The sequence below is a fragment of the Glycine soja genome, chromosome 10 (assembly GCF_004193775.1).
Source record: "Glycine soja cultivar W05 chromosome 10, ASM419377v2, whole genome shotgun sequence".
NCBI lineage: Eukaryota > Viridiplantae > Streptophyta > Magnoliopsida > Fabales > Fabaceae > Glycine > Glycine soja.
This window is the reverse complement of record NC_041011.1, coordinates 31933971-31960674: the sequence shown is the minus strand read 5'-3', so window position 1 is coordinate 31960674 and position 26704 is coordinate 31933971. Positions and strand designations below refer to the sequence as shown.

General features: G+C 34.4%; 1 protein-coding gene and 1 long non-coding RNA gene across 2 annotated transcripts; both read left to right on the top strand.

The window, feature by feature from the left end:
• The first annotated feature begins 5181 nt into the window (after window positions 1–5181).
• On the top strand, window positions 5182–8534 carry LOC114370731. The gene is made up of 2 exons (XR_003657912.1): window positions 5182–5382; window positions 7895–8534. It is a non-coding gene; the product is annotated as an uncharacterized LOC114370731 (long non-coding RNA).
• Window positions 8535–11219: 2685 nt separating this feature from the next.
• On the top strand, window positions 11220–14402 carry LOC114370876 (glycerol-3-phosphate 2-O-acyltransferase 6-like). The gene is made up of 3 exons (XM_028328278.1): window positions 11220–11551; window positions 12237–12617; window positions 13354–14402. Exons 1-3 carry the CDS (start codon window positions 11321–11323, stop codon window positions 14269–14271), a joined length of 1530 nt encoding a protein of 509 aa, XP_028184079.1. The 5' UTR covers window positions 11220–11320; the 3' UTR covers window positions 14272–14402.
• Window positions 14403–26704: the final 12302 nt, after the last annotated feature.

Genomic DNA, 26704 nt, shown 5'->3' with positions numbered 1-26704 from the left:
TAGATGACTCACTATCCACTTCTCTATTCTCGAGCACAATCATGGTCCTTTTGTTAGGACATTGGGAAGCAATATGACCATTTCCCAAACACTTAAAGCATTTAATGGAACTAGATTTATTGGGAGGGGGTTGAGTAGGAGAAGTAGGATTACCTCTTGAAGACTTACTTTCAAGATGTTGTCAAGAAGAACCCTTCTTCTTGGAAGTGTCTTTATGCTTCCAAGACGAATAAGTGTATGAAGTCTTCTTGTAGGTTTGTCTCCTCTTCAATTGTTTCTCCACTTTCACAACTCTATATATAAGTTCATCCATGTTATTATAGTTTTGAAGCTCTACAACATCTTGAATGTCCCTATTTAATCCATTCAAAAATCTAGTCATTGTAGCCCCATTAGTCTTTTCAATGTTAGCCCTTATCAAAGAAATCTCCATCTCATTGTAATAATCATCAACACTTTTACTTCCTTGATAGAGCCTTTGTAATTTGTTATGCATTTATCTTACATAGTGAAGTGGGACAAATCTCTTCCTCATGATTCTCTTCATGACCACCCAAGTGTCCACTCTATGTCTTCTCAATCTTTCTCTATCCACTTGGATTTGATTCCACCACACCAATGCATATCCTTCAAATTCTAAGCTAGCCAATTGCATTTTTTTTCTTCACTAAAATTGTTGCAATTGAAAATTTGGTCCACTTTGATCTCCCAATCAAGGTAAGCCTCCGGATCATAAGTACCTAGAAACGTCGGAATTTTGACCTTCACATCATCCATTCCATCCTTATTCCTCCTATGCATATGCCTTTTACCTTCTTCGTAGTCATCATCACTCCCTTGAGAAGAATAGGGTGGTTGATGATGCCTACTCCTCTCTAGGTCTTCCATTCTCCCACTCAACTCTTGAGTGCTTCTTTGTATCTCATTAAATCTCTCCCCATCCTCCACTCAACATTTCTTTGCAACTTATCCATGTGTTTAGCCAATGAAGCCATTAGCTTAGCGGATCTAGGGGAAGGTGGATCACTATCACTTTCGAAAACCATTGCTACAAGAAAAAGGTTAGTAAAAAAAAATATTGGACCTTACCACTCACTAAGTGTTTACAATGTTCAACACTCGTGTTTCACACTTATAAGACTTTTTCTATAATTTTCACTCTTGTCTTTTTCCAATCTAACTCTTCTTCAGCCCTTGAGATCAACCAAAGATTTCAATTCAAGGAGTATCCAAAGTGAAAGATGAAACAAATTCAAACTTGACTTAAGAGGTCAAAGAAGAAAGAAAACTCTAAGACAAAACCTTGGAAGTTTAGAAGGCAAACAGTAAAAGCTCAAAAAGAAAGCACAACTCAACAAGGAATGCCAAAGAAAGACATATTGGAGGATATAAGAATTACAAAATTTTCTTTTCTATTGTTGTTCAAAAAAAAAAATTGGCTGAGCATAAACCACTGCAATTATGCCAAAAAAAAAATGAAAGTATTAAAAAGAAACAATAAGCACACACACTAGGAGAGAGGGCTATTAAATTTTGATTGCAATTTTTTTAAAACTTTTTTGTACACTTCAGTCCTTAGATTTTTTGAAATTTTCATTTTGACCCCAAAATATTTATGCCTTTTGCACTTTGGCCCCTCATATTTTTCTCTTTTAGGACCAGAAAATTTTTATATTTGTGCAAATGCCCCAACACTCTCCAACAATTTTTTTTGGTTCAAACTCACAATTTTTCCAGTAGTGCTATGAATTTCATGAAGAACAACCTAAACTCATATTATGACCAAATCAACTCCAAATTCAACAAAAAGATAGGAAAATCGAAGGCACATGCAAGATTAATTCAAAAATGCACAAGAAACGCACAATTAAACATAAACAAACAAGAAGCAAATGAAGATAAGTTTCTCATAGAAAAACTGAAAAATGAAAATAATAAAACTGCACCTAATTGATGGATATAATTTTGAATTGCTCTTTGGATTCAAGCTCTGATTACCACACGATGCAATCTAAGCCATGAATACTTGGTTCGGATCATTCCCGAAGCAAATTCAAGAACACCATTGTTGACCTTCAAAGGGCACGAGATAGAAAAACATAAAAGATGGAGAAGATGCATAGAATGATGCCATGATCCGCGATAAATCGATAAGTCAAAGGAGGATTCACCACAAAGGAATAGCTTCCTTTATAAGAATCAATTTTGTTTTAAGTCAAAAACCAAAGAAGAGGCTAAGCTCTCTCTAAGCACAAGCTTAATTTCAATTATGCAAAATGTCCCTACAATTAAGAGTTTCTGAGTATTTATAGATCTAGGCTCATGAAGATAACTAAGCCTCTAATAAAACCTATTTACATGAAGCTCAAGCCCATTACACAAATAAACGAGAATTAAGAATTTTTGTAAATTCACACTGAAGGTTTGCGCTAAGCCCAATGTCTCCTTGAGTTGAAATTGCGCTAAGCCCGACATCTCGCGCTAAGCCCAATTCCTCCTCTGGTTGGAATTGCACTAAGCGAGCTGATGTGGCTTAGTGAGCTATTCAGTAGCCTTCAACGTGCTTCAATTCAACCCCTTGTGATTTTCTCCTTCCTTACCTTTAATGAGTAATCCATCCTTGATCCTCTTGGCTATTTGTTCTTGTAGAAACTTGGCTTTGGACCTTGTCATTGGACCCTTCAACTCATGAAGTGTTTCTAGGTCCTTATGCTTTTTGGATAGCCCTTTATCAATATCACTTATCATCATAAAGAGAAAGCAAACCAAATAATCTCAATTTCTAATGTTACCAATGGAAACCCAAAATTAAACTATAACTAATTGGGATGGAACTCATTTCATCCTAATGCCACTGCAACTATTATTTCAAGAAAAAGAACCATAAAATAAAAGCTGAAAAAAGATATAAAATCACAAAGCAAAAACATATTACCTTCCTCCCCGAATGGCTTCTGTCGGCTTCCTTTTTTACTCTACCAAACAAGAAATACGTCATAAAAGTTCAGTTACCAGATCAACACAAAAATATGGAAGGCCACAAATAATGTTTGAGACACAGAATATCGTGTCATTTTTCATTTTGCATCAAATGAAACTCACTTGTAAGCTGTTACAATATCCTAAAGGCTATGCTAGCAAGCTACAAATCCAACCATGCAAATACGTCACCAAAACTAACCAGTGGCTAACATTAAGAAATCCAAGCAACTCTCATTGTCAAACCATAAATTCTCAGTAAAACTTTCATTCTAAGAAAGTTTATCCAAACAAGAACAATATCATGCCTAGAAACTATAAACTATCATAGTTATCAGACTCACAAAGCAAATTTACATGATTAAACTTTTCACTACTTAGAACAAAACAACTTGGCAAGTGGCAACAATAGATAACAGGTTAATTACTCAAAATAAAATGTGACAATTAACAATTCCAATTAAAATTAACAAATTCTTATAAGAAATTGATACTAAAGACCACTAGCACAATAACATTGATAGATCACGAAACTTATGCTTCCAAAAGCTCCAAATAACAAATGCACCAATCTACAATATAACAACGATTACAAAGACAGAAGACTATCTATATATTCATTTTTACAATTTTGAGGAGAATTAAACCTGTTTCCAAAATACATCACATCACATCAACAACTCCAACTTATGGTGAGTGAATTAATTCCAAAATCCTTCCTAACAGCTCTTTCAAGGATATCATTAGTAATTAATCTACTTCCAAAAACTAAAAAAGAGAGGCCTCTAAAATTTTCAAGTTTACATTAACATTAACAGAATCAGAATCAAAGAAATAGACAATGGTTAGGTAGTGCTAGATTTCATTCAAGACAAACAAGGAATTGAAAAAAAACCTAGTCTCAGACTTTCAGGCCGTTGCACTTGTACTTCACCATCGCGGTCTTGCGGTGGATCAAGGTTGAAAAGTGAAAACAGAATAGAGAAGTGACTCTAACTCCCTTCATCGTCGCACTCGCATGGTCGTGGAAGAAAAACGCACTCGGTCACTCACACTTCACCATCGTAGTCTCACAGTCACACCGTCACACAACCGCACCCTCACACAGTCGCACCGAACGTGAAGCGAGGAGGAATAAACTAGAAAGAAAAACAAAATAAGCAGCACCACGGTGCCGACACAAAGTGATGAGGAAGAAAGAAAAATGAAGCAAACAAAATGACGTTGTCTTGGTTTTTCCTAAACCTGCAAACTCGTGAATCTACGTTAACTCACTTGAGTCTCTGCAAACTCGATTGAGTCCACTCAGATTTTGATTTTGCACACGTTGTAACTCGCAGAGGCTTAGTGGAATCGTATAATCGTACGATTCTATGAGTAAAAATGAGATTTTGATAACTATGGTGGTGGTGGTGACAATGACATTGATAGTGATGGTGGTAGTAATATTGGTGGTGATGATGATGTTGGTGGCGACAAGTGGTGTTGATGGTGGCACCAAGTGGTGGCGGTGTGATGATGGTTATTGTGACGTCATTGATGGTGGTTATGGTGGCGGTGATGGAGGTGGTGGGGGGTGACAAAGGCAGTGATAATGACATTGATAGTGGTGGTGGAAGCAATGTTGGTGGTGATGATAATGTTAGTGACAATAATGGTGGTGGTAGTGGTGCTTGTGGTCATGGGGTAACAGTCAGTTATGGCAGTGACAACGATAGTGATATTGGCAGTGGTGTGGTGGTGGCAATGATGAAGGTGGTGGTAGTAGCAGTGACGATGGTGGTAATGGAGGTGATGGTGACAACAAAAAAATATTATCATCAAATGTGAGAAATCTATGTTTTTTTAAACTAAAAATCAAATTCACAAAACATTTTTTCTTGATTTTGAAAAGAAATTTAAAAGTGTTTCAAAAATGATTTAAAAATCTATTTAGATCCATTTTTGTCAAACATGTTTTGATTTGAAAATTGCATTTGAAACTCAAAAATAAAAAACCCGCAACCATTTTAAATGATGTCTAAGTCTCCAATCTATAAAATTATTAGGTGATCTACTATTATATGATTCCGACCAATAATTATGTGACACGTGAATAATCAAAGATATATTCACTAAATTAAAGATATAGCCAATAATTGCCTAAGAAGAAATAATTATTATGTTAAAAGGATATGGTAGACCCTAAATAAAAGAGAAAGAACAAGAAAATAAAATTCACTGAGAAAACATTGAACCAAGAACATAAACACAAGCACTGAAGAAACAGAGTGAAGTAGTAAATTGATGGCTTCAGAAGAAGAGAGCGCTGTGAAGGAGCCTTTGAATCTCATATGGCTTAGCCTCGACGAGCGTATCTACGTCAAGCTCCGTTCTGACAGAGAGCTTCGCGGCAAACTTCACGTACTTTTCTTCTCTTTTCAATCTTTTTTTCTTCTTTTCATGAATTTCTCTATTGCTTTCAGCTCGTGCACTCTTTTTTTGAATACCCATTTACGCACAGCATGTTTTGGGCGCTCAATGAGGGAAAATTTACAGTTTTTAACTTGATTTCAATGTAATTGAAAGATGGGTTGGTTAGAATTGTTGTAAGTTTGTACCTTTCTGACTGTCTCAATGATGTACAATATGTAAGAATAATGGGTTGTTCCAAATTGTGTAGCTGAATAAAAATTAGTGTTTTGAATTAGAATTAAGATAATCAGGTTTGGGATGAGAAAAGGTTAAGTGTGAGTTGTTTGTTTTTAATATTTGTTTAGTTTCAGTGGACTAAGAACTTTATGCTAAAAGATTGGATAAATGTAAATGAACTATTTGGGGTTTGTCTTATGCTACTTTTAGTTTGCTGTAACATATTGAAATGATTTGGGTTTTTGTAAAGGTCATTTTAGGGCTATAACTAGTGCTTAAACTAGGACATTGATCTGGTTCGTTTTGTGGGGTTGGTGTGGTGTTTTTATGCGAATGTTTATTTACTGTTCTTGCATTTCTATAATATTGTCACGAGTTGTCATTTAATTAACCGAATGGTTCCTATTTGAAAATAACCTGAGTTCACAATGATTTTTACCAGTTAGTCAGTTACATGCCATTGTCATTGATCTTTCTTATTCATTTGATGGAAGTATATCTATAAACTATGAGAAATATCTTAACTGCATAGGTTTAAGATTTCGGTTTGTTATGAAGATGGGTGATGACAGATGAGATAAACTCATAAACCTTCAATGTGAAAACTGAAAATGAAGGTTGTATAAATTTATGATGTGCTTTATTGCTGAACTGGAAGCAACCTCTATATCATCCCGGCCAGAGCAATTCAGTTGTCTGACTTGTAACTGATTGCTAACTACTGTGTCTAATCTACCTAATGGTTTAATTTACTTAATTATTAACATGACTGATGACTACAAACTATTAAACTGAGTTTTTAACTTTTAGATCTAAATTCTATTCTGTTGCTTCTCCCATCTTTTGTGCAAAGCGTAAAGCATTCTTGGATCTTCATTGAGAAGTACTGAGTTACCTGATAGATCAAACTTGTCTAAATTTTTCACTTAAGCTAAAATAAGACATTATCACTTTGGGAGTCTCTAAGTTGTCTTCCTTTGTTTAAAAGAGGAACAGTCCTTAAAGGGATGAAATTTGGATCTGATTAGCACTCTCCCCTAAAATTTTGTTAAATGATTCGTATTTAGTACACATGGGCAAGACTTGTCTTTCTTTCTCCTAAATCATTTATCTGCCACATAGCCAATAATTTGTTGTCGTAACTAGGGATAAATGCTGCCTATTTAATATAAATCTGTTTAAAAATTATGATTCCTCTTGAAAATAAACTTTTATTTCCAAATAAAATGGCAATATATAGAAAATATACATTGCTTTATATTTAGGTTGCCTAAGTAAAATTAAGGGGAGGAGAATTCTTTTAGAATTTTTTTATATGCTTCGTTCCATTTCCTTTCTCTCACGTCTCATCTTTCATAATTTGTAAACAGACCCTGGGTGATTATTTTGATCTTTAAAATTTTGATGACTTGATATGCGTTTCCTCTCTCTTCATTTTGTACTGTGTGAAATTGCAGGCTTATGATCAGCATCTTAATATTGTTCTTGGTGATGTTGAAGAAATTGTTACTACTGTGGAAATCATTGCGGGCAAATTTGAATAATTTTAGATTATTTTTATGTTAATAAGCATTGTAGAATGGTAGCAACCATGATTACCTGCTCCCGTTTATGAAGAGCTGGTTATAGTTTATAAGTTAATTAAAGGTTAAGGAGAAACATTGTTTGAATGAAGTTTGGTTATGTAAACATCATTTGAAAATTCTTAGAATGTTGGTTTGGGGCTTTCGGCCTAATTTATCCCCAAAAGTTAGCTCATAGGGTGAGGGTTGGATTCCACTTATATATTTTATCTTGACCTTATCTCTAGCGATGTGGGACTTGGATTTTTTCAACGGCCCCCTCCTCACGTCCAACACTTTTGGGTTTGATACGTGGATAGTAAAAATAACTACGGCCAAATAAGGTGCTTATTGGTGAGTAATGTACAATAAAGCTGGACACTTCTTGGGCATTTCTTAAATGAGACTAGGCTTTTTTCTTTTTTTTTGGCCTCTATTGGCCTTATTATTTCAGAACTTGGAAGCTAAGAAATGTGTGCAGAGCTATTTGCTTGACTGACTTTCTGTTGGATAAAGAAAATTTTGGTCTTTTGTAAACAGTTATGCACCACAGACAATCTGTTGGAATTTTGGTCATATCTAGGAAATGCTGTGTGTATTTTACAATTTCCAATCTGCATAAACCATTGAATTGCTCTTATCTAACTGAAGGCAAATGCATGCTACATATATTTTGAAGATACTTTTCTTTGGATGATCTTTTGTTTTCCTTCTTATTGCAGACTACAAAGCGTACAGTTCCTTTTCTGTTTGTTAGGGGAGATGGGGTGATATTGGTTTCCCCTCCACTGAGGACTACATGACATGAACCAATGAACTATGTGATCAGTTTAATAACAATTGTCACTGTTTATGAAATTGTATATCTATAACTTAAGTAGTGATCTCATTTGTTATGATTAGAATAGTTACTTAATTGGCTTGTGTGCTAGAGATTTCAGTTAGACAGTCAGCTTTTTATTATCTTTATAGCACGAGAGAATCATGGCATGCTCATAAACAAGGATTTTAACTATCAAGGGAGCTTAATTCATTTGGAACAATGCATGTGAGTTGTTCCCTTGGTACCTGTCATTGACAATGTTATCAATGGCGGATGATGGAACACAGTGGAAGGCCAAAATTCTGCCGTATAAGCATGCCGTTGAGGCCTATGACACTGCCATGGCAGACCTCCCTTCACAAATTATTTATGGTGGTTGGCAAAAAAACTGTCATGCCATTCTGCCATGGCAGCCATAGCGCTGTCATTAAATAACACTGATCTTAGATTCCTATAAATAAATAAAAAAATTTAGATGCATGGTGGAGTTGTTGGTACATATTAGTAGCTCCATATAAAGTGCAGGCCATGATTCTTGATGTTGTCTCTTCAAGTGTTGTTGCTTTTGGTTACAATAGAAGGTTTGTCTGTGGGGATGATATTTAAGTTCGGCTAAAATATCTTTCTTATCCTCGTGAATATAAAAATGTTTAAAATTTATTTCTGTAAAATTTTTAGTATGTTTTTGATCTAAAGTAAATTTTGTAGGGACAAATTTTAAATATTTTCTTATTTATGAAGATGAAAAATGTATGTTAGTCTTTTAAGTTCCGGGGTGATTGGATAAAGTCTTTTAAAGAGTTTTTATGATATTATTATTATTATTATTTTTGTTTTTTTTGAAGTTTTTCAAAAGACATACACTTTATAGGAAAATTAAGGAGTTATAATCCAGTTGACTGAAAAATCTATAAAAAAAAAGGTTGTTGTGATTAAATATAGGCCAAATGATTTTTTAATATTTTATTTTATTTTTTTATGTTTAGTTTGATTCTTTATTTTTTAAAATCGATTTAAAATAATCATTTCATTCATTTAAAATTGATGTTTTTAATGAGATAAAAATATTGACAATTAAAAACCACCACAAATTATAAGTTTCTTTCTCCCTCTTTCATCTCTTCTCTCTTGGCTACCACCTCCTTCCTCTTTCTTTTTAATCTGCCTCTTCTCCTACCATGCTGTAGTTTCGCTTTTCTCCCCGTATCATCAGCTTTCTCATCACCATTATCACTCGTCTGACACATATCATCACACACTCTCTCTCAAAATCCTGATTTACAAAACCCTGATCTCATTTTTGAGATAAAATTATAAATATTCATGGGAAAGTTTTTTATTTTTTGAGATGTTTGTCATCTTGTCCATTAACAATTGATAAATATGTCCAATTAAGATCGTTGACAATCTTTTTGGATTATATACTAAAAATAATTTTAAAAATGGTATCCAAGAATAATTCAAAAAATAACATAAATGCTTTAAGAAATTTAATTATATAAATTTAAATGCATTTATAATATACAAATTAGGTTTATGCCATGTTTATTTTTAAATGACCAAATTACTTATTTCTTTTTCTAATTAAAAATATATCTCAGACGAAAAAGGTATAAAACCAATAATTTAGTTAAGGATAATGCTTTTGACAGTTAAGGATAAGTTTATGCGATGATTATTTTTAAATGACCAAATTACTTATATTATATATATTAGAGATGTATTAATATAAAAAAAATAATCAGTGATAAAAATAATTGTATTCCATATCATATTATAATATCAAATTTTTTATGTTTAAATAATGAAAATGTTAAGCTAAAGAACGTCCTCTTCTGAAAGAGATTTTTTTAATAGAATATTCTTTTCTTTTTTTTTCAATTGGAGGGACTGAAATGGAACATGAAAAGCCGTCATGTGATTCGAAACGTAATATATATAGTACATTTTTTTTTTCCAATGTACCTAAATCACAGAACTGCAAACACGCGAAAGGAACGTGTGGAGTGAGCCAACACAATTATAATAAATGCAAGAGCTTTCCTTCATAATGAGCACCATGCCCCATGCATGAAAAACGCGTAGAACATTTTTCTGTGTCGCATATTGCATTTTGCATAGCATGAAATGAATTTAGTTTGTGTTATGTATTTTTTTTTTTTTTTGTTACACTTGTGTTGTGTATGGCACAAGTAATTGGTAATTTGAACTCTTTAAGTATATGAAATGAATTCAATTTCTGGGTATGTGAGTAGAGCAATACCTAGCTATAAATAGAAGAGTTATTTATCAGTGAGGATCTAGGATCCTAAGTTAGGAGACAATTTATTTTATAAAATAATTAATAATTATTATCACAAAACGATGAAAAAATTAGAGAGAGAGTTCAGATATACGAAATTCGGGGCAAAGTATATACATTAATTTAATTATGATATTTATATGTAATTTCTTAAAAGTGAGGAGGTGCATAGAGATATTCTTTAGCTTAAGCTAGTCGAGGAAAGTATTTATCTTTAAAAATAACATATAATTATAATCTTGATTAAAAAATAATAATTTTTTAATGTTTTCTTAATTATGATGTATATTTTCCCCCTATAAAATAAAAATTACAATATTAACTTATCTAAATCGGTGATGATAGTTATAGAGGCTTTATGGCACTTCCCAAACATTTAATAACTAAGAATTTTGATATTGCCATTGAGAAGTTTTGTGTTCGAACTCATTCAATTATTTATCCATTAAATAACTATATAAAAAAACTTGATTTTTGTGGGTATAATAGCAACTCTCTTATAGTTACATTTTAGTTTTTTTTCACTAAAGTGCACTCCTGGTCTTTGAGTACTCAGATCTCCATTAAGAAACTCGTCAAATCAAAACAAATATTCGAATATAACCTATGGCAATTGCAATGGCAAATTGAACATAGAAGACAAAATTGACGGAGCAAACCATGCCCAAATTTCCCACCTTATATTACCTTTCCAAAAACAAGAATATATAGCTAATTAATAAACCCTCGTTTGTATCGATCGGTATCAATAATGAATCAATCGCTTTTGGAAAAGTCCGAGCCACCATTGTCATCGTTCACATAATCACTCATACCAAACCTAAACTTGTCTCACACCCTCTAACTTTCTCCACGTACGTTTCTATGTGAGCAAGTGTGTACATATATATGTACCCACAAAACACAACCATGCAACCAATCTCATTAGTTAGCTAGTTAAGTTGCTAATTAATTCTTGGTACACATACCAAGATAGAGCATTAACTAATTGATTGCAACATTAATTAGGTGTCGTTCCATAGCATGGCTCTTTCAACCTTTCCAACGGTGAACAAGTGTACCTCTATTGGTAGGGAACAACACACGGTGGTTGCGGACATGGATGGAACTTTACTCATAGGTCGAAGTTCTTTCCCTTATTTTGCTTTGGTGGCCTTTGAGGCTGGTGGGGTTCTTAGGCTTTTGTTCTATGTTTTGGCTTCCCCTATTGCTGCCCTTCTCTATTACTTCATCTCTGAGTCCGCGGGCATTCAGGTTCTTATCTTTTTTTTTTTTTTTTTAACTACATAATTAGAAGATTAGAAGATTAGAAGATATAATATATTGAGTTCTCATCTCAAATCAAATTTTGCACTTTCACTTTTGGAAAGTTCTCATCTTTTCTTTTCTTTTGAACTACATAATTACATTATTTTTTCATGAATACTTATTGAAGAAGAAAATTAGAAGATCAAATATATTGAGTTTTTTCAGCTGAAATCAATTCATGCACTTTAAACTTTTGAAAAACTTGATTAAAAATAATTAATATAAAAGTTAGAACAAAGAATTTTGAACACTTCACTTTTCCCGAACATCTTGTGTTAAAACTCATACTTTCTCTCTATTTCTCGTTCTATTAAATAATACTACCTACAATATCTATAATTTTCTTTATTTTATCTGGCTCTCAGTAGGTGTTAAATAGAATTTATGGCGTGTAAAACTCATTTTTGTGAAAATTAATGTATAGTTTAAATCATTTTATCTTTTTATTTTCTTCTTCGATCTATAAGTGTTTGTTAATTTATTCCAACAGGATTTCAGAGTCTTTGGCTTTCCAATTGGACACTAAATTATCTCAACAAACTTTAATGCTTCGGACTGATTATAAGATTAAATTTTTATTCGAGATTTAGTTACGTCCTTCCATCTTGACTAATCTTTTTTGGGCATTCAGGTTCTCATCTTTGCCTCAATGGCTGGCATTAAAGTGTCGAGCATAGAGTCAGTGGCACGCGCTGTTCTTCCAAAGTTCTATGCCGGTGATGTTCACCCCGAGTCATGGCGTGTCTTCTCGTCATGTGGGAAGCGGTGTGTGCTCACGGCCAATCCGAGGGTGATGGTGGAACCTTTCTTGAAGGAGTTTTTGGGAGCTGACATGGTTTTGGGCACTGAGATTGCAAGTTACAAGGGAAGAGCAACTGGGTTGGTTTGCAAGCCAGGGATACTTGTTGGGAAGAAGAAAGCTAATGCCCTAAAGAAGGCTTTTGGAGAGGAGAAACCAGATATTGGGCTTGGAGATAGACAAACTGATGCTCCCTTCATGGCTTTGTGCAAGGTAATTAACACATCTTCACAACTCTAGCTCTTGCTCTTTGTCAACATATATCTTGGATGATTAAATTTTATGGTATTATTGAAAATTTAAGATAATTTGGTGTGATATGTCTAAACTCATTCAATATTATTGATAAATAAATAAGTATACTAAAACCCTTATATTCATTTTTCTAAATATATACCATAATTAACTTCGATAACATCTTTTTTATTTTACGAAGTTTAAAGTAAAACTAGATTTTGATTATGGGTCCAACACATGTATTGGTTTGCTAAGATATCAAGAGTTATATCTTATTCTCTTAGAATTGATCACTTCTATCTCCCCCACCCCATATGCTATTGAATTTTTAAAACTCTCGTATATATGTCCATTTAAAAGAAATTATTTTATGGTGTAATGAGTCTTACACACTTCATTGTTTTTTAAAACATTTCATCAATATTTTTGTTTTTCTTTATTTTCCTCTTTCTATCACATTATTTCATCTATATACTTCTCTTCTTCTTCTTTATTTTTTTTTTCTTTCTCTTGTAAGGTGTAGAATAATGTTTATTTGTCCAAAAAATCATTAAGATGTGATATACATATAGTAATTTTTATAACAATTTATACAACATTATGTTTTTGTGTCTATCTGTCTTTATTATATTTAATTGTTTTTTTTGTAAAATTGTTTTTCCAAATTGTTGTATATCATTTCTCAAGTCATTATTGTTTTTTATGCATGCAGGAGGGTTACATAGTCCCACCCAAACTCGAGGTGAAATCCGTGTCAACCGACAAGCTCCCAAAGCCCATAATCTTCCACGATGGAAGGCTAGTACAAAAACCCACACCCCTCATCGCCCTCCTCACCATTCTTTGGATTCCCATAGCCTTCCCCTTAGCATGCCTTCGCATTGCCGCAGGCTCCCTCCTCCCGATGCACATGGTCTACTACGCCTTTTGGGCCCTTGGCGTCCACGTTATAATTAAGGGCACTCCACCCCCAAAAGTCACAAAATCTAACCCTAACCCTAACAACAACAACTCTGGTGTTCTCTTTATCTGCTCCCATCGCACCCTCCTCGACCCCATTTTTCTCTCGGCTGCCCTTGGTCGCCCTATCCCTGCTGTCACCTACTCCGTCTCTCGGCTTTCTGAGATCATCTCCCCCATCAAGACCGTCCGCCTTAGCCGCGATCGTGCCACCGATGCTGCCATGATTAAGAAACTCCTCCAAGAAGGAGACCTAGCAATATGCCCTGAAGGGACAACTTGTAGAGAACCATTTCTCCTTAGATTCTCAGCTTTGTTCGCCGAACTCACTGATGAACTAGTCCCTGTGGCCATGGTGAACCGCATGAGCATGTTCCATGGAACAACCGCACGAGGGTGGAAAGGGATGGATCCATTTTACTTCTTCATGAACCCTAGTCCTACTTATGAGGTCACATTTTTGAACAAGTTGCCCAAAGAGTTGACTTGTGCGATAGGAAAGTCAAGCCATGATGTGGCCAACTATATTCAAAGGGTTATTGCCGCGACTTTATCTTACGAGTGCACTGGGTTTACGAGGAAGGACAAGTATAGGGCACTTGCAGGGAATGATGGGGTTGTGGTTGAGAAGGGTCATGTGTTGAAGGCTAATAAAGTTATGGGTTGCTGAATTTTGTACTTTCTTTTTGTTTTACACTCAATTTCGTGATTTGAAAGGTAAAAGTAGGAGATCGAACAATGATATTCAATAGGGTTTGGTGAAATAAATGAAATAATTGTAGGAATATAAAGTTAATTGTATGCTTTTAAGGAGGTTTGAAGGGACTTTTAATGATAGTTTCCACAATCATTCTCAAGAACTATCTTAAAATGATACAATTTAAAGACGTTTTTATTCTTAAATTGTCTTATAATATTTCTTTTTTAAAAATAAAAAATATTAAAAAAATTAAAAATTAATACGATTTTCTTAAAAATCATTTTAGAAACTAAATTTTTTAAGAGTTTTTGGAAGAATAATTTTAAAATGTCTTTTTTTAAAAAAAATTAAAAAAATTGAGGATTTTATGATTGTTTTCTCAAAAATGATCTTAAAGAGCAAACTTTCTACGATGATCTTTGGGAGATTCGTCTTAGATTTTCTTTTAAATTTTAAAAAAATTGAAAATTTTAAAATGATTTTTACAAAATCGTCTTAGAAAATTTTTAAAATTGTTTTTTTAAGATTTGTCTTAGAATGTCTTTTTTTAAAAGAAAATTAAAATGATAAAAATATTATTATTAAAAAAATTATATAGATATTATTAAAAAAATAATTTTTTATATTTTTAAAATAAGAAATAAAATAAAAATAAGATGATATTTGCAATTATAAGATAAAATAAAAAGTACTTTCTTATATTAAACATTTATCTTTAAATTTATGGTTAATAGTGTAAAGCTGAAAGAAAGGTAAGCAAAAATAACTATGCAATGTCGGAAGGAGAATTCAAATAAGGAACTTAATTCAGTCCCTCATGATTAAAAAAATTAACAATGTTCAAAAGTGAACACTGTAAAATATAAAAAGGAAAAAAAATATCAAAATACACTACAAATATCAATATATCATAGAATAGTGCAAGCTAGTTAAATGGAATCACCACATGCATTTCCCAGGATTTAATACAAAATACCTAAATACAGTATAGGTGTATGTCCAAAAGATGCCGAATATGTATCCATGCAAATCAAACTGAATTTGTACAACAAAGCATTTCATGCATAATGGATATATGAAGAAAATAAGGATGAAAAGAGGAATCTTATAAAAAAGAAATCATTTAAATAGAAAACCAATAACATGCAGGAGTCCATAGAATTGTTTCAAGTACCTGCAGGAGCATTGATGCCTTGACACACAAGACCCCACCCCCAAATGCTGGAAACATTGATGCATTGTAATTGGATCCCAAAAATTTGTTTCGAGATGAGTTTTTGGCTATAGTTACATCTTCCACCCCATCAGTGACCAGCCATCATCAACAAACCCATTCACAACATCATTAAAGCCCCTAAGGAATGCAATTTCAATAAAACATAGTAATTATGAAGCAATGGTAATGAACAAGCTTGAATTTTAGCAAGAATTAGAATAATTAATGAACAAACTACTACTTAATTACATCAAGTTTAAAATGCCAAGTCAATAACTAAAATGCACAATGCATTGGTTCGAACTATCAAGGACATTAAAGTCTGCCTTAATTACCTGCAAAGTCTGTGGCTAAATGTTCTTAAAACAGCAAGTTGGTGTCCGCCACCATACTGAATTTCTCCACTTGATTCTTGTGCTATCTGTCTTATATGTTGCAAGGTCTGCAGAGTCAATTTTACAATTCTCACTCATTGATTTTTGAAAAATTAAACATATCTAATTCATTTAACAAGCAACCTAATCTTACAGCAATTGCCAATTTCTGAGCCAATATTTTTTATGATTCTAAAAATGACTTGGATATCTATCACTTACATCTAAATCAATATGATCAACAACATGAATAATGGATCCACCACCCTCTCACGGTCTAATTAGAAAACCATCGGGAAGCATAGTTATAGTGTACTACAGGACATGCAACGTGCTGCTAGTTACTAGAATGTTCCAGTGTTCAATGTGCAATACAAAGAGTGTGAAGCCAACCTGATCAATCAAATCCATATTTGTCATTGTCCCTACAAGGATGCCAAAAGCTATATGACCAGCCCATAGCAGCCCAAAACTGCTCCAGCCAACCTAACCTCTATGTAAATAGGCTAGGACAAAAAGATGTGTCAAAATATCGCAAAAATGCAATCCCGTATGTAACTGACAATGATAGCTGCCTCAAACTATCACAATGCTTGGATACTAGTATTCTAAATACGTGTTATTTTAAAAAAAATTCTCCACAATAAATTTCTACCTGTGCTTAGAATCCGATTACATGTTTTCTTTACAAGCTCTAGATTACAAAGTTCATATACAAATTTTTTTAAATGAGAAGAACTTTACCATCTATAACAATCCTACCCAGCTAAAAAAAATAGTTTCATTTCATGCAACTTTAGTCTTTTAAATGTTTTTTTTATGAACTTTTATTCTCGTAATTGAATAGCTGTTCATGCTTCATATACTTCATGGTTTATAATTTTTTACTAAATTATTTGTAAAAAAAGAAAATTAATAATTTAACATTTTGCAAAGAATCACTTTCAAAAACTATCATTAATTTGAAATCCCAAGCTATATTAGGAGAAATATTATGCAAAAAGGTTAATAAACTCAACAACTCAACGTCAAAAGATTTATTTTATCAAAAGGTAAAGAATTTCTATATGAACTAAAAATACAGCGCATTCTAATAATAATAAACTAATATATAATCATCATAAAATGACAAATGAAAGTTTAATCACTACTACAAAAAGAAGCTTCTACATCGGTTGAAAACAGGTATCTACGACGGGCCCCACACCATCTTTGTTCCAGATGTCGTTGTATGTTGACAACAACGACATCGGTCACCCAAGGACCTGTCTTTGTAATGTCAGAATACAACGTCAGTGCGTATATAACAATAGACGTTATATAAAACGATTCGACGACGCACATATTGAAGAACCCGTCGTTGTTGGGGTCCATTTCAACGTCGGGTACGCCTAAGACCCGTCGTTGTTGTGGTCCATTTCAACGTCGGGTACGCCTAACACCCGTCTTTGTTGGGTTTCCATTTCAACATTGGTGGCGGGCTCACCCGTCGTTGTTTGACAGTATGTCAACGTCGGTTGGTGAGTACACCGTCGTTGTTCTTTGAAGTTTCAACGTCGGTGGTCTGCGCACCCATCATTGTTGGCGTATAAACCTATAAAGACAGGTTTTGATAAGGACCATCGTTGAAGTAGTTCCCCTGCTCACAAAATTTGGGTTATACCATTCAAATTTCAAAAACAAAGCTACACTTTGGTTATCAGTTATAAGGAACAAACAAATATTACTCACATGGTGTTCACATTTCCAAGATTCAGGCAACAGCAAACCCTAAGCTGCCATCCTTTTAGATGACTTTAACTTCCACTCACCTTGGAAATTGAATTATCTGCCACTGCTGCACTACCTTTTATCAAAACCTATATGTAGCATACATTATATGTTGAACGATAGAGACATCATTCATGATTAAAACCTAAGTTGCAAGTCCACCCTCAACCCAGCCCTTCTAAATTATCAGTAACCAATTAAAATCATTTTGAAATTCAGAACTTGCCAGTATGTGATATACATATAAAAAACAATAACAACGAGAGGGAGGGCAGGGACCAAAAGCAGACCCAATGATCAAGCTCTATGAAATAACACGTCCTTGAAAATAATTAACATGTGCAATAATACCGTTACTGCTAGTCTAGCCCTCAGTCCATAATCATATCTTAGAACTAACAGACTTTGACCAAAATTTAATGATGCTTCTAATAGAAAACAAGGCAGCAAGTAGGGTTCACGGCGAATATTGAGAAGATAGATAGAACATACCTATATACAGTTGCGTTGAACCATTGCTATTCATAGAAATTGTTACTAGTCTTCTGTCGTGGCCCAAAGAAAAAATTTGCATCCTTTCAGGCCAATCAGAATTTAACCTTCGTGCAAAATCATCCACTTCCCTACAAGAAATGAAACAAAGTCATCAAATGCAACATAAAAGACAAAACAATAAAATAAAGCACTCAACAATTAGCTGACAAGATTATCCTCTTTCATAGGTTATATTTTGATATGACCATTCCACAAGTTGTCAACTATAATTAAATAAATGAATGAACTACTACATAAGACAAATGCAGCACGCTCAACACTGAATTCAATTAAGCAAGAATCCTCTTGATTAATAATAATTTTAATGGAATGCAATCAATGAAACATGCACTAAACCGGTCAGGAAGATTCTGCATTTCATCAAATGACGATATTAATTGCATGCAGCATTCAAAATTTGAGAATTTCACCCAACTGCTTTAGCAGTAATTACCTGAGCATCTGACAAACTCCTCAAGAACTCTCTTTAATCATAATTTTCATCCCCTGGTCGCCTTCCCTTGGCATCCCTGCAATCTTTGTACCAATACCATATAAAACAGATAGCTTCATAAAAATGATAATATAAACCAAAATATTATTAGACTGAAAAAGTGACACTAACAGTTGATATAATGTATGCCTAGCTGATCAATTCAACAATTCATGTAAGCCTAGCTGATCAAATTTTAGAAGTAGAACATTTGAGTATAATGTATTAACTTATAGTTCATCAATCCACAAATAAGGAGGAAACACACCTCTTCAATGCTTGTGCTGCTAGTCATTTTGCTGCTAGTGAACTTCAGGAGCGGAATCAAAGCAAAAGCAAGGCCAAATGATAATATCATCTGCTCAAATGATAAAATCACTTATTAGAACAATCTTGTGGTAGATAATCCACATGCTGAATAACTAGTCTTGAACCCAAATTTAGGGATATAATAAACAAACAAGAACAAAAGATTATCTCAATTACCTTCGAAATAACTTGTGAGGCAAATTCAATCAAAATCTCCAGCCCCAAGGTAGCCATCATTGATGCAAAAACAATGATACCCTACACAAGAAATCTTATTAGTTATTAGCATGTACCTCTACCAAGCAATCATCCACTGACTGTGGACACTTCATTTGTTCACTTAACTGCTGCAGTGGGAAGCTTGGTGGTAGAACATCTGCACTAAATTGTTGCTGTGGTAATCAAATGTAGATGCAATGCAGTAGAAGGGGGTAATGACAATATATTACTACAATTATATCAAATTTAGTAGGTAATACTAAGAACAAAAAAACACGATGTTTGGCCGCATCACCATTATAGGAATTGTGAATGGTCACTGTATTAGTAGCATGACTGAAAAAAAGATAGTTGTTGTCTAAAATAACAAAACAATTGTCTCAAATACAGGAAAAAAGAATACTCCTAAGCCATCATTAGCCGTTTTTACTTATTGTTATCTTTAAAAAAAATGTTGCCCATTTCTTTCGAATTGTGGTGATGTTGTCGATGTCCAACGGTGTCTCATCAGCAAACCACTGCAAGTATTCATATTTAAAAGTTAGTACTGCAAATATAAAAATCCAGTTCCAATTGCATTGAAGTTTATGCATACCATGGACCAGTCACTCTTTATGTCGCTGGTTATGATGTTCCACATCCAATGCATTATGTAATATCCACATTCATAACATCCGGTTTGAATGTGACTCTACATATGGAAAAAATTTGAATATCGTATACATTACATAATTACATGACTTAACTAGACAACAATAACGCATGATACGTAGCTGACTTACCTTAACTTCAATCCACTTAGGTGCAACTGCCTTAGTTTCAGGAGACAAGGTCGTCTTTAATTTCGTCATTACACTGGTTTTAAAAAAGCACATCAACGCATATAGAACAACATGTTCAATGATGACCATTAAAGAAGGCTTGTAAAAAGTTATATGGTATGAGATAACCTATTAATTGTAGCTTTGATATGCCTATCAGGTTTCCTACGCAACGAACACAACCAAACAACAACATGTTTCCTAGGACACAAAACTACGAGCTGCCAATGCGCCCTGCATGTCATGCACATTAGATACGTATACACCCAAACATCATTTGAAGTATGTTTGTTAAACAACACTTACTGATGGAAGTAAGGTCCAATGTACACCTCTCGGTCAGATTCCTTAAGCCATCTTTCAAGATATTGTTGGCATTCGCTGCGTGTATCCTTTGAACAAACCAACGACTGTGGCTCAAGGAATGCATACATGGAACCTTGACTGAATATCTGACTCCACTCATGCATATACCTATTCACATGATTTGAAAGTATATTAGTGGATCATGATATAGAATGAATGAGGAACAAATAAATGAAGGATTTCACTTACATTAACCATAATTGTAAGACAGATATGTTAAGACTTTTGTCTCCTGCTATTATTTCACTAACATCTGAATATGTTATGAATATCGATGTAGGTGCATCTACAATTCCAAAGCAGCTCCCATCAAAGTTGATTTCAACTGGCTTGTCGTAAATATCAAAACTGTACTTTATCAAGCCACACAACAGATCATCTGCGTCCATATTAGCCGGCTTTGGCACATGTGCATCCTCGTTGTGCGGAATACTTTCTGGATCCTACATGGTTAATGAAAGTGGGTGAGTATTTGTAGTGTAATCTATTAATGTTTTACTTCAGGTATGTCAAATCAAACATCTTACCTCATCTAATACAGTTTTCACAAGGTGTGTGGGCCAAGCTACAAATGTATCGACGGTCTGCTTCACATATTGTATTTCTGAGGTGGCATAGGGGACCTCAGCCTCAGGATCGATAACTGTTTCTACACTTACCCTGACAACATCATCTGCATATGCCACTGTGTGTATGATTGAATCCCCCTCCATTATTTTCCCCATGGCCACCAACCCTAGTGTACCATCCTTACGCTGCACATACAGTCCCATCAATGGTATGGCATCAGCATGATGTTCCTGTGAAGGCTGGACATTGATAACAACATTACTTCCCTTAGTGTTGACACGCGCACCTAATTGTTGTATGTCCGGCTGAATTTGGAGTGACTCTAGGGATCCTTTATTTGACAACTCTTTTTTAATAGCCTCTTTCAATGCATTGGTCATTATTTCCAAGCTCCTTTTATTTTCCTCTTCTAGCTGAGTCCTCAATTCTTCCTTAATTTGAGTCCTCAATTCTTCCCTAATCTGACCAGTCATGTCTTCCCTAAGCCTTGCAACAACTTCATCTAGTTGTTGTTGGCTGATGGATGTGGACGAGCTGCTGCATGTCCTTGATGCCCTTCCGTAGTACTGAGTAATAGTCACACCTGAGCCTGCTGCCCGAACGTGACCCCCATGGTCAGGTCGCCCAATGGCAGTGTTCAGTTTGTCTTGCCGACCATGGGGTACAAACAAACCCTGCGTTACCTGCTCTTCTAAAGAGTCCTACACAAAACAAGTGACACAAAAATACACAACGTGCAGTCATTGTCATTACAAAATACTTAAACATATGAACATTGCAACATATTGGTGAACTTACTATTTTATCTGCTATTTCCTGTGCCGACTCAGATGTCATATTGCCAACAGCCCTGGTCCGAGCAACCTTCCACTTAACATGTATTTTTATTGGAGATGGGGGGTCATCAAGACTTGCTGGATTTTCACTCAACAATGCTTCCTCTTGTATCCTTTTTCGTTTCTCATCTAACAATTTCTTCTCAAGCAAATCATATCCCCCACGTGAAAGTACGTCAGGGCAATTGTTGTGTTTTTGAATTGATTGTGCTCGTTTCCTAATACCCAGTAATGTGACATACATAATTGCGGAAACTTTTTTCAAATTAAAATAATCAAATTGGTAAAAAAATATTCATTTGAAGTTACGATAGACAGATTCAACTAACCTCCCAGTTAGGTGTGAGCCGGGTTTCTTCAAATTGTTTCCACGCTTCAGGATCTAGTCCATATTTTGTCACAACATCCTGCGTTTGTTGACCTTCACTCTTAGCAAACACAAATTTGCTAGTCAATGTGGACTTAAATTGCCGCCATCTCGTCGCTACTGTTGACATAACCTTCATCTTCACGTGAGGGCAGTTGTTGTGTTTTTGAATTGATTGTGCTCATTTCCTACTACCCAGTAATGTGACATACATAATTACGGAAACTTTTTTCAAATTAAAATAATCAAATTGGTAAAAAAATATTCATTTGAAGTTACGATAGACAGATTCAACTAACCTCCCAGTTAGGTGTGAGCCGGGTTTCTTCAAATTGTTTCCACGCTTCAGGATCTAGTCCATATTTTGTCACAACATCCTGCGTTTGTTGACCTTCACTCTTAGCAAACACAAATTTGCTAGTCAATGTGGACTTAAATTGCCGCCATCTCGTCGCTACTGTTGACATAACCTTCATCTTCACGTGAGGGCATTTGTTGTGTTTTTGAATTGATTGTGCTCGTTTCCTAATACCCAGTAATGTGACATACATAATTGCGGAAACTTTTTTCAAATTAAAATAATCAAATTGGTAAAAAAATATTCATTTGAAGTTACGATAGACAGATTCAACTAACCTCCCAGTTAGGTGTGAGCCGGGTTTCTTCAAATTGTTTCCACGCTTCAGGATCTAGTCCATATTTTGTCACAACATCCTGCGTTTGTTGACCTTCACTCTTAGCAAAAACAAATTTGCTAGTCAATGTGGACTTAAATTGCCGCCATCTCGTCGCTACTGTTGACATAACCTTCATCTTCACCTTTGGAGCTTCTGCGATATCAAACTTTGCCTACATAAATACATTAGTTAAAATAAAGGGTTAAAGGCAGCCAAATGTATATCATTATACAATACTAGCAATCAGCAAGTAGTCAATGACAGTGTTCTGCCAGAATACCCCCAGTAAAGCAAAAGCATGCAATCAGCATATAATGTAAGTTTAGCATGCAATCACAGCCTTAAAATTTAACATCGAAATTCAAGAAATAATGAATGAAAAAAAACTTTATGTGAAACTGAAAACAGTTATTGCCTTAAAGTATGAATTCCTAGAAAAACTTGTTTTCATGGTTTGTTAAGAACATGCTTCAGCCTTGCTAGAAACTGTCAAAACTTTAGCCAATAGTCTCTATGATCCCAACGATAGATAATAGATAAATAAACCCACAGGTTAATCTTCAGCACCGTTCAAATGACAAATGACAAAAATGATCTTTTTTAATGTCTGATTTAGAAGCTATTAGCACGGCAAGACCGACGAAGATCAAGGGATCTTATACCAAAATTCATATCTAACTTTCCCATTTGAAGCAAAAATTGATTGAGAAGCTGCACTTCTCTTACAAAGGAAACATCCTCCACAATTAAATAACTATTAGAATGTGAATATTAATACTAATCTAACAAAAATAACAACTACAAGTACTCCCACAACTCAAGAAAAAATAACGAGAAGTAGTCTCACAACTCAATTTGAATGTAACTTTTAGAAGTTATATACCCGTAAAATAATTAGACATTAATTCAATAAGAAGTAAACCACGATCCAATATGACAAAACTAATACACTGCCAAAATAGGATTTTCTATTCACATAAAGATAAAGCTTTGTTGTTGGTAACATCAACTCTTAGAACAAGACCAGAGTTCCCCACATTTCCATTCCACTTTGATATGCCAATCTGTAACACTATTAAAAGTATGACAAACCATTTTATGATAGATAAGCACTATCCTTGAACTTTGGATTACTAATGTGCACTTAAATGCAAACTTTTACCTAACCACAGGGTAATTAAGCAACATCTTATGATTAGTGAACTGACATTTCCCTCTTTTTGATATAACAGTAATTTTGTGCTCAATAAAAACTAATGTTAAGCCAATAGTGAATTATAACACGCAAACTCCTTTTGATATAAACATGTTTGTACAACATTAGGAAACATCCAAAATAAGTCCCGCATAATTCAAGAACAACTTATGCTCATTCACAAACAACTTACAAATACCAAAGTTTATCCAAATGATGTAACCTAGTCAAATCGTGATACTAAACACTCAGAACTTCAACATGATATCAGTGAATTAGAGAGAAAAATAAAAAATGACTGTGATTCTGAGAACCTTCCTGATGAACTATATCATTCTTATAGTGAATTAATTTAAAAATGTCAATTTGATGAAAAAGGTAAGCCAGTTTTAATAAGTGGACTTGTTTCAATATTCTGATCAAAAGTTTTTCTTGACCTCAAAGTCTTAGAGTGGTGACATGCCTAAAAAAATCATGGGTGCCTGCCCTGTCCTTATTTGATGAGAAGAAACCCAATTTAACAGGGTTTGATTGAGGGTAGTTAAGGTTTTCCTCAATTCATAAATGGTAGGGACATGTTTATTGAAGGTAGTGAGGATCTGTTGCCATCCAGTGGAGAAAAAAAACTGTTTGACCTAGCGTTTCATTCTTTATAGGGGAAATCTGTGTTTTCTTTAATGTTATCTAAACAGTTTCAGCTGTTTTGTTTCTTTTCACTTATTTGCAGTTTCAAGAGGCCTTTAGTAGCACTGATGGACGTATAAAGCTGGTAAGTTTGAGATGTTCTTTTCACTTATTTGCAGTTTCAGCTGTTGTGTTTGTTTTCACTTATTTGCAGTTCCAGACAAGATGAACAATACATTGACCATTGTTGACAGTGGTATTGGCATGACCAAAGCTGGTAAGTTTCAGATGTTCTTTTATTGATAAATCGTGTAACAATTTTTTTATTTGTTGATAGTCTCTAATTGATTTGATGTTTTGTCAGATTTGGTGAACAACTTGGGTACAATTGCTAGATCTGGTACCAAGGAATTCATGGAAGCCTTGGCTACTGGTGCTCATGTTAGTATGATTGGACAATTTGGTGTGGGGTTCTACAATTGGTATCTTGTTGCTGAGAAGGTCATTGTTACAACCAAACACAATGATGTTGGAAGTAGGACTTTTGAAACTGCTGGCATAGAGAAGGCAGAGGATGTGTCTGCCATTGATGTTAAAGAGAAGCTTAAGAAAGTCACTTCTATGAAGAAGAAAGGAGATGGATGCTGCTTCACGAGTAGCTGTGAATGAGGCTGCAGCCAAGAAAAAAGAGAAGACATAATCAGCAGCGATAGTATCGTGGATAATTCAATAGAATTAGTTCTTAAGTTTAGTTGGACTAGATAGTAGATATTGTTGAAATTTTGGAATGTCTACTTTCCCTTTATGCTAGAGGAATTGATTTTATTTGTTTATATTTGTTCTTTGTTACAGTCAAAGCTAAAGGAGTCACAATATCAATTGACACCTTGGCGTTCAGATACGAACCACACTAATGTTGCCACACAATCGCAACCTCACTCGATTGGTGCACCTTTGGCAACTTCAGTATGTTCATATCGTGATTTTTTCCCTTTTCGTTGATATGGTTAAATAAAATTCTAAATAGTTGCATTTTTTATCAGAATAAAAATGGCCTTCAACTGGTACCTCAGCATATGTAATCTCAAGTAAAGCCTCAGGTCTCTGTTGATGCTCAGGCAGGCACTGATTGGGGTCTATTGGGTTGCAACCAGAATGGCTTGAGTGGTGGTGTGGCAACAAGTGTTGATACTGATGATTTGGGTAGATTTTCACCTCTTCCATAATATGGCATACATTTTTAATGGCTCCATCGTTATCTAAACCAATGATATTATCAGTGAATATAAAAGGTTGACTAGATTTCCTATTGTTAACCTTGAAATATCAGTCTTAGAAAAGGAAACTTGTGGTATGCAGATTGGTGAGATCTCACATCAACTGTATATATGGTCAAAGTAGAGCTTACATAGGCTTGGACAATCCTCACCTCATGAGCTAGTTTTTGGGATTAAGTCAGGGCTAACTCAAATTCAAGATGGTATTAGAGATTAGGTGTTGTAATATAAAATTCTACTTGGCTACACAGTTTTCCTAGTGCAATATAAAAAAACAGTTCTACAATCTCTACACTCTAGATGTCCAATCCTAGGCGTGAGGTGTTTGTGTTGAGATATTGCTATGAAGGCTTAGACAATTCTCACTTCATGAGCTAGTTTTTAGGGTTTATTAGGCCCAGACCAAATTCTGGACAGGTATTATTGGGGTACTTGAATGAAGCTTTTTGCATGACATGTAGCTGTCCCTGGGACGGTGGTTGATATGTGCATTTAGCTGTCCTCAGTTATAGACTATAAAGTAGGAAATTTAATCTTGTCTTCTGCAATGTTGCCAATTGCCAGCATATAATGGTTCATAATGCTGCTCTAACATTAGTAGATCATTGTAGTGTATAATTGGCTCTAGGTTTCTAATTGGCTTAGGTAGAAGTTTTTTTTAAGTCTTACATGCAGGCTTAGATAATTTTTTCCCCTTAAGTCTTACATGTAGGGTTTGTTAGCTCACTTCCTATTATTGATAATTTTTGTTGGCT